Source organism: Xenopus laevis, chromosome 8S (assembly GCF_017654675.1).
Source record: "Xenopus laevis strain J_2021 chromosome 8S, Xenopus_laevis_v10.1, whole genome shotgun sequence".
Taxonomy (NCBI): domain Eukaryota; kingdom Metazoa; phylum Chordata; class Amphibia; order Anura; family Pipidae; genus Xenopus; species Xenopus laevis.
The window spans coordinates 2,591,138-2,606,244 of NC_054386.1; the positions used below are offsets into that span (position 1 = coordinate 2,591,138).

The 15,107-nt window shown below is 41.6% G+C and overlaps 1 protein-coding gene across 2 annotated transcripts in view; it reads left to right on the top strand.

Moving 5' to 3' along the window:
* The window catches only part of chrm5.S (cholinergic receptor, muscarinic 5 S homeolog), an 82,514-nt gene extending 72,366 nt beyond the window's left edge, over positions 1-10,148 (top strand). For both annotated transcript variants that reach the window (XM_018232207.2, XM_041574935.1), the window contains exon 3: positions 7,938-10,148. In XM_018232207.2, the coding sequence (XP_018087696.1) occupies positions 7,996-9,573 (1,578 nt within the window). In that variant the 5' untranslated portion in view covers positions 7,938-7,995 and the 3' untranslated portion in view covers positions 9,574-10,148. The remainder of the gene's footprint in view (positions 1-7,937) is intronic.
* The last annotated feature ends 4,959 nt before the right edge of the window (positions 10,149-15,107 follow it).

Below are 15,107 nucleotides of genomic sequence, written 5' to 3' on the forward strand. Positions count from 1 at the left end.
TACATGGTGGCTGATAGGCTGAAAAAGATCGAAAAACTTTTGGGGCTCCCCTCCTTCCCCCCTACATTTCCTGACTCATGACAACTTACCTAGACAGTGGGCACATGTGTAGGGCAAAATAAACATTTTATTTGCAGATTTGAAGGTTTTCTAGGCATTTGTAGTGCAGATACGTATTCCTCCATTGAAATTTGAATTTCGTGCCGTATGCAAATTAGCCTTCGCTAACGTAACTTCGCTTTATATAGCGAATCAACGCTAGCGCAACTCCGCAAACTTACGCTACCCCTGTGAGCAACTTCGGATTTTAGTGAATTTGCGGAGCCCTGGCGAAACTACGCCTGGCGAATTGCGGCGAAGTTGCACCTGGCGCAACTTCGCATCTTAGTGAATTTGCCCCTATGGGAAATGACCTTTCCATAATTCTGAACTTTCTGGATAACGGGTTTTCGGATAATGGATCCCATACTTGTACTGCGCTTTGGGTAACTGACACATTGCTAGACCTCAACTTTGTAGATTTTTTATTCCGCAGGACAAGAAATAGCAGTAAATGTATTAACAGTAGATTAATATTCTGAAAAGTCCCTTATTACCTACAGTTTACAGTCAAAGCTGCTACTGTATCAATGTACTGGAGTTATTTATTCAGTATATTATGTCATCAGGAGGTTTGTTATATTAAAATGATCATGATATAGAATAGAGTGTGTGCTCTTGGGCAGACTGTGGGGATGGTATAATAATCCCTTGACTTCTGAGTCAGTGTTTTAACCCACTGATCCATTCCTTCTTCTATTGAAATTTACAAGGGTCCGTTTACTAAAGTGCGGTCAATTTGAATTTAAGTTTCCGCATGTTATCGCATGCGGAAATCTTTCCGCCAGAATATTCGCAGCGACTACATTTACCAAACAGCGATGCGCTCAGAAGTCATTGCGATCACTTGCGGTAACTACGTTAACAAACCAGCTTACGTTAGCGGTAATTTTAGCGAATTGCGAATTTTCTGGCGACAATTTAAGTTTGCGAATATTTATGCTATGTTTTATGGCGTTTATTATATGATTATATGATATTTATCATCAAAACTGCTAAACTTTATAGATATTATCAACAGCCCAGTAAACAGATTTCACCCAATAAAACAAGGGGTTAGGGAATATTTCCTGTCCCCTTGAGAACTTTAAAAAAATAAATTACCGCCACTATATAGATGGCGGTAAAATTTTGTATAAATTTTGTATAAATTGCCTCTCTAATGCAAATGGCAAACGTAGATGATTAACTGGATCAATAGGAGCTTCATCAAACTCAAGGGATTAAATGACACTGTTACAATGTTACACATTACAAATAATTTACCATTAACTCTACCATTACACATCATTATTCCTGAATCAACAAGTGTATATTTTAGTTGTAATTCTGGTATGAAGGCAGCCATCTGAGATCATTGGACCTGATCCTGTGCTTTCCGAAAGAGCCAGCTTTCAGATATGCTATTGTTCCTCCTACTCAATGTAACTGAAGGAGTAGCAGTGGGACTTGGATTTTTACTATCGAGTGCTGTTCTTAGAGCTACATCTAGCAATGCAGGTGTCAGAGAGATGTCATCGTGTTACATTCCCAATGTTCTGTTGCTGATGGGGAAAAGGAGGGGTGTGATAACTTGCAGTAAAGCTGTAAAGAGTGAATGAAGATTATCAGAGCACAAGTCACATGATTTAGGGCACCTGGAAAACTAACAATATACTTAAGATTCCCATAGATGTGCAGATTTTACCCTTGTATTGGATGAATGATTGGACGTCTCAATCTTGTGACCTGCCACTAACGATTCAGATTAAATAAAGTAGTAAAAAACAAATCAGACGATGTTCTGGCTGTGACAGCAATCGTACGAAAATGATGTCCGACAAATAGCAGTCACCTATTGATATAGTCAGACAGGCAATACATGCAGAGATCGTATCATTTGCCGACAGAAATCTTTTAACCTGTCTGATCGACTCATCGCCATGGTACAAAAAATGTCAGGACGATTCACGCACGGTCCGAAAATTATTTAAAACTTCAATTTGTACGACTGTATATTTGCGTCTATGGCCATCTTTAGCCCCATGACAGATTTAAAGATTAAATATATAAAAAATCTGTAGTCTCTTTTGAAAAATGGATTTCAATGCAACATTCTGCTGTGGATGCTTTAAAAACAATAAACATGTTTTCAGTGTCCAGTGTCGGACTGGGATGCCAGGGGCCCACCAGAAACCCTTAGACCTTGGGCCCACTGGAAAACCGTAGACTGGGGGACCACTTTTGAAACTCTTTATTCTCTTAGTCTTCTATTACTTACTTCTACTTCTACACTATATTCTTCCATTATTAAGCATTTTTCCCCATAAAGAAATAGGGAATGACCATGAAATAGGCTAAATGGTTAGAAGCAAGAGGCCCATTGACGGTGGCGTAAACGAGATATTACTGGGCCCCACAGCAAATTATTTTTCAGGCCTCCAAAATGTTTAGAGGTTGACTTGTTTCTCCAATATTTATTGAAATTGTATATGAATTAGGGCCTCATGGGGCCCATATACCTCCTGGGCCCCCCTGCAGCCGCAGGGTCTGCTTCCTCTATAGTTACGCCCCTGCCCATTGACACCTGGGCCCACCGGGAGTTTTCCTGGTATTCCGGTGGGCCAGTCCGACACGGTCAGTGTCCTTTTGATAAAGGCTATTAAAAAAGTACCTTGTCATAAAATGATGATACAGTACACACAAAGGTTCGTATTGCTGGTAGTTCTATTAAAAGAAATAAAGATACATGAAAGGGTTCAACAAAATTCCAAAAATATATATACATAGTTTAGGGTCCTTTAGGGCCAAATTCATCAAGGGTCGAATATCGAAGGTTAATTAACCCTCGATATTCGACTGGGAATGAAAATCCTTCGACTTCGAATATCAAAGTCGAAGGATTTTGCACAAATAGTTTGATCGTACGATCGAAGGAATAATCGTTCGATCGAACGATTAAATCCTTTGAATCGAACAATTCGAAGGATTTTAATCCAACGATCGAAGGATTATCCTTAGACCAAAAAAATTTAGCCAAGCCTATGGGGACCTTCCCCATAGGCTAACATTGGGTTTGGTAGTTTTTGGTGGCGAACTAGGGGGTCAAAGTTTTTTTTAAAGAGACAGTACTTCGACTATCGAATGGTCGAACGATTTTTAGTTCGAATCCTTCGATTCAAAGTCGTAGTCGAAAGTCGAAGTAGCCCATTCGAAGGTCGAAGTAGCCAAAAAAACACTTGGAAATTCGAAGTATTTTTTCTTCTATTCCTTCACTCAAAGTTAATGAATTGGCCCCTTAGTCTTTCTAAAGCCATGTGCACGTTCACAAAAACAAAAACCGAACTGCAATTCCCTTTATTTGGGATACGTTACACAGCATATTTCAAGACCACAATGTTTTTTTCAGTATGAATCTAAATATAAAACACAGATGGGTTAAAATCTAGATTAAAAAAAATGCACTGAGCTGATCAGACAGTTGTGGGGTAATGGCGCGGCTATAGGACGATGATCACTAAACAAAGGTGCGTGAGAGTTGAGCAGGACAAGTGGGAGATGGATAATCCTGTTCACTGTAGGGCAATTTAGAGACATGTTTTTATTACTCAGAAAATGATATTATTACATCTGCTTTATCTGTATGGAGCTTAGTTTGTCGCCTCATCAGTTGGTGGTATCACATGTTCCCTACTTGACTTTTACTTCACTTCCGATATTGCGGAACATTGCTGGAGGCTATCTCTGAGCAAATAAAACCCATTTATAAAACCCATACATTATGGCACATTATCTATGTATTTAATGGATTCTCTTTCTATGGATCATTTACCTTTTTATCTGCAGGAGGTATCTGTTTCCTCTATTGTTGCCTTAATTGCTGCATCCAATAATAAAGGGTATGTCGGTGGAATGGAAAGCCATAAGCATCTGATACTTATGGGCTAAGGAAACATCCATTGACAGGGTTATATTGGTTTCGGAAAAACATAAGGATTGACACTGATCTCTAAAGGAAGGGAACATTTGGGCTTACACTTTACACACACAAGGAGAGTTAATTGTGCGGCAAGGAGATCTTTGATGAGAAGATGGGTCAGCAGTGAGGAGCATCTGGAGTTTGGGTCAAGATTAGACATGACATGTGACAATCCATGACGTCTGAAAATTGGATTTACTAGAGAACGGGGCGAGCGGCAGGGTGGAGACAGGAGATTAATTACAGCAGACGGGTAGAACAGAAAGCTCTAGGGTATGGGGAAGTCATGGAACAAGATGGCATCTGTTCAACTTTAGGACAATGCTTGCTGCACTGAAAAGTCAGCTGTATATACATTTATATCTTATAACAAACATGGAAAAGTCGTGCTTACCAATATTTTTATATATATTGGGTGCAAAGAGGCTGTGACAAAAAAATTCATAGAGACAAATACAAGAGTCCTCTGCACTCAACCCAATATCAATCTATCTGAGACATTTTGTCCCTTAAGCTACTAAAAATGCCTTACCCTTTAAACAAAACAGGGATTGTTTGTCCTTATATTGCAATATATTTAAGATGGTCAACTACGTCAAAGTCATCCCATATCTGGCCAGTCCTATGCTCAACTTTCATCTGATTCATTAGGAATTCTATTGCTTCATTATACATTTTACAAAAAGTTTTACCTTCAACTTACTTCCTTTCAAGGTTAAAACTCTCGAAAATGGCTGCCCTTTTATTGGCCACCACAGGGATCACCTGACTATAGTTGGGAAGGGTGGGAGCTACAACATGGAGCTGGTCACTGCTCCTGTATAAACTATAACAAACAAGGGAAAGTTGTGCTCACCGTCATTTTTAAACCATAAAGTTCAATGAGGCTGAGAGCAAAAAAATTCATAAAAGGGAAATGTTTTTCCTTCATTTAAACCATGATAAACATAATCGGTGATCAAGGCAGTGATCAAATAATTCCAAGCATGAAATAACAAAAGGTGCATCAGTAATGATTACGCTGTGGCTTGATACAGCTGAGCGCTCGCTGATAAGACACTCGGACGTCACAAATGCACCAGCACAAAGTACAAACAACATTCGGGTTTCACATAAAACGGAGATATGAAATGACCTCTAATGAATTCGTGAGATCTGAGTCAGAAGTCACATCTCGGAGCCTAAATCAAAGGTTTGTATGTGGCTAATGAGATGGAAGACGTGACACCAACTATGAACGTGGCGACGTACAAATAACTGCTCTACGGGTGGGTTGGATAATCGTCTTTACCACAACCACACGTTTTTACGTTCTCAGATCTAGTGGCAGAATTACACGGGAGTCAAATGGGTATAAAGGAAAAGTATAAAGGGCTGATGCCTGTTCCACTGAATAAAAGCAATTGCAGCTCACAGAATGCAGGTGACCCATGTGTCTTTTATTCAGCCATTATTAACATTTTACACCTGTCTGTTCTACTAATGTGTCCCAACACCAATGGTGAATTATTGTCACTGGCGGCAGTGATTGACAAGTGCACAGTATATGAATTACCCACTATTTTTATCCATTATAAAGTGTTTTATATTTGCCTGAAATTATGTGGCTAGTATTGCTTTTATTTGATGTGGTATAGGGAGGTGCATATTAAAGGGATCCTGTCATGGGAAAAAAAAATTTTTCAAAAAACATCAGTTAATAGTGCTGCTCCAGCAGAATTCTGCACTGAAATCCATTTCTCAAAAGAGCAAACAGATTTTTTTATATTCAATTTTGAAATCTGACATGGGGCTAGACATTTTGTCAATTTCTCAACTGCCCCTGGTCATGTGACTTGTGCCTGCACTTTAAGAGAGAAATGCTTTCTGGCAGGCTGCTGTTTTTCCTACTCAATGTAACTGAATGTGTCTCAGTGGGACATGGGTTTTTACTATTGAGTGTTGTTCTTAGATCTACCAGGCAGCTGTTATCTTGTGTTAGGGAGCTGCTATCTGGTTACCTTCCCATTGTTCTGTTGTTTGGCTGTTGGGGGGGAGGGAGGGGGGTGATATCACTCCAACTTGCAGTACAGTAGTAAAGAGATACTGAAGTTTATCAGAGCACAAGTCACATGACTGGGGGCAGCTGGGAAACTGACAAAATGTCTAGCCCCATGTCAGATTTCAAAATTAAATATAAAAAAATCTGTTTGCTCTTTTGAGAAATGGATTTCAGTGCAGAATTCTGCTGGAGCAGCACTATTCAATTACTGATACCATATCTGTAGCATCCTATTGTTGGTATGAAATGGTCCTTTAATATAAGCTCATTGTATCCTTATAACTAAGCGAATGGTAACCCCACACTAAAACTCTTACTTTAGGGCAGAGACACATGGTCAGATTCGGGGAGATTCTTCTTTGGGGCGACTAATCTCCCCGAACTGCCTTCCCGATGTAAATCTCCAGTGGGATGGCACTTGGAGCACCTAGTTTTTTGAGGTTTTTTGCTGCAATTGCACATGTGCACACATACAGGATTTTTGCCGCAACCCGAACATAATTTTTGCAGGGAGCCCATAAGAGCTGGGACCCATCGGGTTTTTTCCCGGTGTTCCCCCGGCCCAGTCCTACCTTGTATTTAACTGGTTTTCCTTTGGAATGTGTTGTTGCCTAATGTACTGGCTCCTGCTACTTATCTGTGGAGTAGGAGGAGAATTGCTAAACTGGACATTAAACGAAGGGGAATATGGACTGCACTGGTTAAAAAAAGTACCGTACATTTGGTGATACGTGCAGTATTGTTGTTCCTTAGGTTTTCTATTAATAAAAGCTTCATATTTATCTCATCTGGTCAGTGTGCGTAAATATTTTTATGAAAGCGCTTCTTGTTCAAATATTATGATTTCTGTGTTTAAAAAAAAAAACAATATTTCTCATTGTTCTCTGCATTTTGTGCAATGCGGTTTGTGTTCCAAGGACAATATGTACCGTATCAGGAGCCTGGAATAATGCTAACATGAGCACCGCAGACCCTTTATAGGTCAAAGAAAATATTAAGATTCAGAAACAAATAAACTGTCTGATATATCGGCAGACGCACAAGCTTTGGTAGTTCGGGCAGTTCTAAAAGTGAACTTTTGAACACACGAATGTTTAGAGTATTTAAAGTGGACCTGTCACCTACACATAAAAAAATGCATAATGAAAGTCCTTTCCAAATTAAATATGGAACCCCAAAAAATTTTTTCATTAAAACATCCATACCTGTTATAAAGGTGTTTAAATATCTAAACTGTCAATCAAATATTACATGCCCCGCCTCTATGCCTGAGACGGGGCAGTCAATTACTTTCACTTTCCATTCAGCACTTCCTACATGTCACTGCTCTTCTCCCATTCCCCCTTCCCTCCTCAGGCTCTATAATTGTGTAGGGCACTGCAAATGGACATTACGTCCCTCATTCTGGTTCATACACAAGATTTTGGGGTGATACACAATTTCCCTTAATAACCGTGTCCACAAAATGGCAGCTGCCTGCTTGCTGTGATTGTAAAATTCCAAAACAGAAGGAAACAAAATTGAAATAATAAATACAGTGTAAGCAAAGTTTATTTTGCTCAACTAACATGATAGAAAAGAATTTGAAATTATTTCTTATGGTGACAGGTCTCCTTTAAGGATGCAAGGAAACATTCATCCCAAAATACCACACCACAGTGCCTATGCCTACCTGGTACAAAATGAAGGCACAAATGATTAATTATGGACTCCCAGATAAGTAGGAGCTACTCTATGACTAGCCTCGGCATTCTACATGTGAATAAAATCTGTTTGTGATCATAGTACCCTAAAGTTCACTTAGCCTTTACTGAAATCATGTGCTTTGTCTCATTTCAGGCCTTTTGCTGTTGATCGTTGCTCCTCACATTTTTAGGATCTCCGGAGAAGGAAGAATATGGAAGCAAATTCATCATCTTTGAACAACTCTAATGGGACAGTGCCGCTGAAAGCTCTCAGCTTGTGGGAGGTTATCACCATTGCTACTGTGAGTGCCATCGTTAGCTTGATCACCATTGTTGGGAACATCCTTGTCATGGTTTCATTTAAAGTCAACAGTCAGCTAAAGACAGTGAATAATTATTATCTCCTGAGCTTGGCTTGTGCTGACCTCATCATTGGGATCTTCTCAATGAATCTCTACACCTCCTATATTCTGATAGGTCATTGGTCGCTAGGCAGCCTGGCTTGTGATTTGTGGCTTGCTTTGGATTATGTGGCCAGCAATGCCTCGGTCATGAATCTTTTAGTAATCAGCTTTGATAGGTATTTTTCTATTACAAGACCTTTAACCTATAGAGCAAAACGCACACCGAAGAGGGCCGGGCTTATGATTGGGTTGGCCTGGTTTATTTCTTTCATCTTGTGGGCTCCAGCTATCCTATGCTGGCAATACCTTGTAGGAGAACGCACAGTACCCCCAGAGGAATGTCAAATCCAGTTCCTTTATGAACCTATCATTACCTTTGGAACTGCCATTGCTGCCTTCTACCTTCCTGTTTCTGTTATGACCATTCTTTACTGTCGTATATATAAGGAAACAGAGAAGCGCACCAAAGATCTGGCTGATCTGCAAGGCTCTGAATCTGTTGCTGACTTTGAAATGATAAGGCCACAAGGAGCTCTTTTCAAGTCATGTTTCAGTTGTAAGCAGCAAACACGTGCCAAAAGGGAGAGGTGCCAGGCATCGTGGTCCTCTTCCAGTCGCAGCACCACTACTACTATTAAAATAACCCAGAGCCCCAATACCTGTAATGAGTGGATTAAAGAAGATCAGTTGACCACATGCAGTAGCTACCCCTCCTCAGATGATGAGGACAAACAAAGCAAGGAAGCTGTCTTCCAAGGTGCCTATGAGAACCGAACTGAAGCTCAGAAGGAAGAAGAGACCAAGCAGATACTTACAAAAGAGCAGTCAGGGCTAAGTAATTATGAAAATGAGAGGTTCTTTTTAACACCCGGCAAAAGTCACTCACAGAAAAGCCAAAAGTGTGTCTCTTATAAGTTCAGGATTGTGGTTAATGATGATGGCTCCCAGGAGGTCAACAACGGCTGTCGGAAAGTAAAAATCACTCCATGTTCCTCTATGTCCAAAGGTCACTCACTGCGAAGCATGGACCCTAGCATCAGCCATCAGATCACCAAGCGCAAGAGGATGGTTTTGATCAAGGAACACAAAGCAGCACAGACACTAAGTGCCATTTTATTAGCATTTATCATTACCTGGACTCCTTATAACATCATGGTTCTGGTTTCTACCTTCTGTTCTGACTGTATCCCCTCATCTCTGTGGCATCTAGGCTACTGGTTGTGCTATGTCAACAGCACAGTCAACCCAATCTGTTATGCCTTGTGCAACAAAACCTTTCGGAAAACTTTTAAAATGTTGCTTCTCTGCCGATGGAGAAAAAAAAATATAGAGGAAAAATTGTACTGGTATGGGCAGCATCCGCCCTGTCACAACAAGCTGCCCTGAGGTCCAAGTCCTTATATTGTGTTGACATGTTCTGAAGCTGTACTGTGGGGTATCTTTATCTGTGTTTGGGTCCATCTGTGCAAGATCATGCAGGTTGGTAATCTCACAGATGTGGAACAGGGCACACTAATGATTAAATATATTAATGTTGCAAAGAGGATAACAGAGCCCGAACTTTGCAACCAGAAGCTGCTGAATGCTGAAAGTTCTGGGTTCCAGAGAGCAGGGATCTGGACAGTACACACCATGAGCAGAACTGAACTCTTCCAAAAAAATTTTTATAGTTAGAAAACCTATAAATTGTTACCACGTTACTGTGCAGACAATTGGGATTAGTTCTTGTGAGTGCGATACATGATATGCTGCTTCTGGTATGATCCATTCGTAATATTTGATATTGTGCTTAACTCTCTTCAGAAAGAAACTCCCAGCCGGGATCAGGAGGAAACGTTTTAACGTAATGTAAAGTAGGCTGTACGTAATAAAAACCAGAAACATTACCATTTTCTCGTAAAGTGGGAAGCGATCCGCTTGTAACTGTCCGGTGAAATTGTTTTGCTGATCTCTGTGTTTAATTGTCCGGCCCTTTACTTTGCCTGGGCCACGGAGAAATCAAGGCTCCAGAGGACGTTCAAGTAATTATAACTTGTCAACATGAAGGTCAGGGAACAGTTTAGAAACAACACAATTTACAGTTCTGAATGTGACAGTATAAATAGATAATGAGGCATTTGAAAATTCCAAAAAAAAAAATGGAAAGGGACAAAAATCAAGTAATGCTCATGGAAAACTGAAGTGACCTTTTGACAGATGATAAATCATTTCAATGAAAACCAAAACTGAAAAGCTGCTCCAGTAGAGAGGGCAAAATATGTTCCACTCTGGTGACTTTGACTGATGAGGAAAAGGGTATTTTTTCCCCCCTGATTTTATATTCAAGGAAAAAAATGTGGCCTGTGAGAATAGAATATTTTGTAATGGAAGTCAGGCCAGGGAAAATAAAAACTTGACTTTAGATAACTCTGCCCCCAAATGGTTTTCACCCTGGTCATACATCTGGCCTCACATAAATGTAGCGTTTGAGTTGGATTTATCGACCGCTTAGAGCAGAGACACACGGTCAGATTGGGGGGGAATCTCCTCTTCTTCGGGGCAACTAATCTCCCTGAACTGCCTTCCCGTCGGCTAGAATGTAAATTGCCGGCGGGATGGAAATTGGAGCGCTTCATTTTCCGAAGTCGTCCGAAGTTTTGTCACGAGACAACTTTGAAAACGAAGAGCTCCAAGTGCCATCCTGCTAGCGATTTACATTCCAGCCGGCGAGAAGGCAGTTCAGGGAGATTAGTTGCCCCGAAGAAGAGGAGATTTGTTGCCAAGTGACTAATCTCCCCGTATCTGACCATGTGTCTCTGTCCTAAAGGTGGCCATAGACTCAAAGATCCGCTCGTTTGGCGACATCGCCAAACGAGCGGATCTTTCCCCGATATGCCACTAAACAGCATGGCTATATTGGGGGTAATTCGAACGTTTGGCCGTATGGCCGAACGATCCAATTACGATGCGCCAAGGGGCTCCGACGGGTTGGTCGGTTAAAAATCCAACCTTCCCGATCGATATCGTGGCCAGATATCGATCGGGAAGACCCATCGGAAGTCCCCATACACGGGCAGATAAGCTGTCAAATTGGTCCAAACGACCGATATCGGAAGCTTTATCTGCCCGTGAATGGCCACCTTTAGTCTCCGTGTCCAATCAAGATAATTCTTAGTTATTTCCTAATTCCTTTGGAGAAAGATGTTACTTTAAGACTAGGCCATGTTTTGAAGCTCAAACAAAATAAATCGCCCACCATTTGTAGGAGATTCTGACGCTAATGTATTAATAAAGATCATAAGCAAAATCATTTTTTTTTTATAGCAACCAATCACATCATTACTTCAGTTTTTTTGGACAATTTTTTTAATTTCCCAGATAATATTTTCATTGTATGGTTGGATTTTTCTTCAACAGCAAAATTCATCTAAACAAAAGAATGGGAGAAATTCGCCCATCACTACAAATAAGGGATCAGACTGACAAACCAAGTGTAGGTATCACAGCATGTTCTATAACTGTGAATATATCTGCTCAGGGCCACCATTAGAAATCAAAGGGCCACCAAGCCCCACCCCACATCCCGTCCACCCCACACCACAGTTAAAAGACCACACAGACAGCGCTAAAAATGGTAACCCCCCCCCACACACACACACGTTATAAAAAGCCATTGATGGTCAGGGCCCCCTTATATGTTAAAAAAAACTGTTGTGCCATAACAGTCGCTAAGGAGGCAAAGAAGAACCAAAGGTTTAAGTTCGGCTCCTTTCGTGGCTTCGGGTCTTTTCGCGGCTTTGGGACTTCAAGTTCGGCTCCTTTCGTAAATTCAGTCTTTTCGTGGCTTCGGGACTTCAATTTCGGCTCCTTTTGTGACCGGGTCTTTTTGCGGCTTCAAGTTCGGCTCCTTATGTGACTTTGGGTCTTTACGCGGCTTTGGGACTTCAATTTCAGCTCCTTTCGTGACTTCGGGTCTTTTAGCGGCTTTAAGTTTGGCTTCTTTCTGACTTCAGGTCTTTTAGCGACTTTAAGTTTGGCTCCTTTCATGACTTCGGGTCTTTTCGTGGCTTTGGGACTATAATATTGGCTTCTTCCTTGACTACGGGTTTATTTGCAGCTTCAAGTTCGGCTCCTTTTGTGACTTTGGGTCTTTTCGCGGCTTTGGGACTTCAAGTTCGGCTGTTCGGTACTTCTGCTAATCGGGACTTCGGCAGATGCGGCACGGCTTTGGCGCAGTCAAGGGGGGCCTGGCTATTTCAAAAAGTGCTGCACAGCCAGGGCCCAATACTGTAGAACCCCCTGTGCCCCCCGATGGTGGCCCTGTATCTGCCTGGCATTCATGTGGCAAGACTGGGGTTCCCTTTTGCACCAAAAAGTGATACTGACCTTTATAGCGTAATGGCCGCATACAGATACCCCTAGGCTACACAGTTAGTATTTGTATCTGATGCTTTCTGCTCTGTAGCGTTTTTGGGAGGGTGGGACTTCCTCTGCTGCACAGGAAGAGAGTTTTGACAGATGTTTTTGGCAGTGACAAATGACAGATTGCAGGCCGTGCAACACAGGAATAAATGGTAGATGTAAGAGTAGGAGGAAACCCTACTGAACATTATGGGCTTAAACAGCTTTTTCTAAAGAAAATTGAAACCCAACGATCCAAGGGTATTTTAAATATGACAGTTGCAATGCTATCATTAGCTATCACTTTAGATATGACACACAGCATTTATCACACGAGGCTTTTACACCAGGGATGTTCATTCCACAGCCATGAGTGCTTGAACTACAACTCCCCGTAGCCTTGGACGCTGTAATTTAGACGTACAGCCGGAACCTTGTGAGCACAGTAAATTAACAACACATTACACTTTGTTTGTTTTTGGAAAATATATATTTGTGTCATGTTGTTTTTGTTTTTGAAGTTACTTTTTATTTTCAGCCGCTGTTTTGCAGCCACTTTGCTTTCATCAAATATGTTTCTTGTCCTTCAAGGATAGAAATAAATATCAATAAAATAAATGATGTTGAACTTCTACGGTTTACCTCTGTACCCGATGCTGATTATTCGCGACCAAGGTCTTTTCATTCCTTCCCTTGGGCCACTTCTATTGTTCAAAATGAAGATCCTCACCCCGTGACATTGACTTTCAGACACAACCAGCTGAATTGTTCCTGCAACGCTCTAGCCGAGTCCTCTCATTTCCTACAGACGCCTCTGGACCAATCAATTCTAGGAGACAAGTACAAGCAAATAAACTGAGATCTAAATTTAAAAATTGACATTGTTTTGTACAAGAAATGTTTGTTTCTTATAGCTGTGCAGAGCCATTTATTTAACCCTAGTAAATAACCGAAGTGTATATTATTATCGCTGTTCTATGCAGCAGTTTTACACTGCTAATATCATGACTTTGTTACTCACACTATTCTAACCAACCAGCCTGCCAGAAGCTTAAATTAAGACTCAGAGAAATGTAAGGGCTCTTACACACGGCCGTTTTTGCCTGCGCTCCCCTGTGTTGCGCTTTTTCCGTTTTGCCGCAGGGGAGCGCAGGAGTGGACGCAGTCAATTATTTTAAAGGGGGATGTACTCACACAGACGCATGTATGCGCCGAATGCAGGTGAAATGCAACATGCTGCGTCCCAACCTGCGTATGGCACTTACATGTGTCTGTCTTAGTACAGCCCCCTTCACAATAATTGCATCTACTCCTGCGTTCCACTGCGGCTGAACTGAAAAAGTGCAACGCAGGGGAGAGCAGGCAAAAACGGCCGTGTGTAAGAGCCCTTACATTTCTCTAAGTTACATCACTCAATATGGCACAAGGGCTGGAATTGACTAGAGAAGCGTCAGAAAATTCCTCCTGCGTCAGTGACTTAAAGGGCACCTGTTTGGCAAAAATATTATCCCCAATCAAAGGTGTGGCTCAGGTTGAGGATAACACTAGTAGCTGGTAGGGTTGCCACCTGGCTGGTATTTTACCGGCCTTGCCAGTAACAATGTTGCTTGATAGCAATGGGGAAAAACCATAAATATATAGGAAGGCCGGTATTTTTTTCCAGAAAAGGTGGCAACTCTAGTAGCTGGCGGGAGGCAATTAAAAAAAAAATAGTTACCCTCAACCGGAGTGTGGGCTCTGTTGACCTATTTTGCCCAACAGGTGCGCTTTAAGCTTCTGACATTCCTGTAGGACCAAGATGCAAACAGGGTCAGACTGGGGGCTTGGGGCCCACCGGGGCTACTGGCCCCGGGCCCCCCTCCGGCACTCCGGTGCCGGGTATGTGTATGCGCGTCAGTGTGTACGAGTGCACACGTGCGCAGCCCCACATTAGTGCGCATGCGTGAAATTTTGATTTTGCTGCGACCCCCAATAAAGAGGGGTTGCGCGCCACTGGGAAACGGATCTGGGCCGGCAGGGCCCACAAGAGCCTGTGGCCCATCGGGTTTTTTCCCGGTGTCCCGCGGGTCCAGTCCGACACTGGATGCAAAAAGATAATTTCAGGGCTTATACTTGCGCCTCTGCAACACCAGAGCTAACATGAAGAGCCAGTGCATCAATGCCGACACAATCAGTAAGTGAGAAATACACAAACGTTACAAGTCGCATATATATGTGCAAGTACCTTTATAAAGAGCTTGTTTGTAGCTGCAGTTAGTGAATATCCCTTGATATACATAACTGTATATTTCTACTAAAATGAAATAAAATACAATTATAAGCCATAAATCTCACTCAGCATCAAGAAAGTTAATTTCCATGCACATTAAAAGATGTCAGCAGGGAGGGAGAACTTTTCTTCTAATTATCTATTGACTTGTTCCTGATCTATTGACTTGTTCCTGATCTATGACTGCTAATGATTACACCCATCATGTTCATCCCTTGTTTAGTCAATTTTCAGTCATTTATTGCCCTCTTGTGGTCTACTGAAACATAAT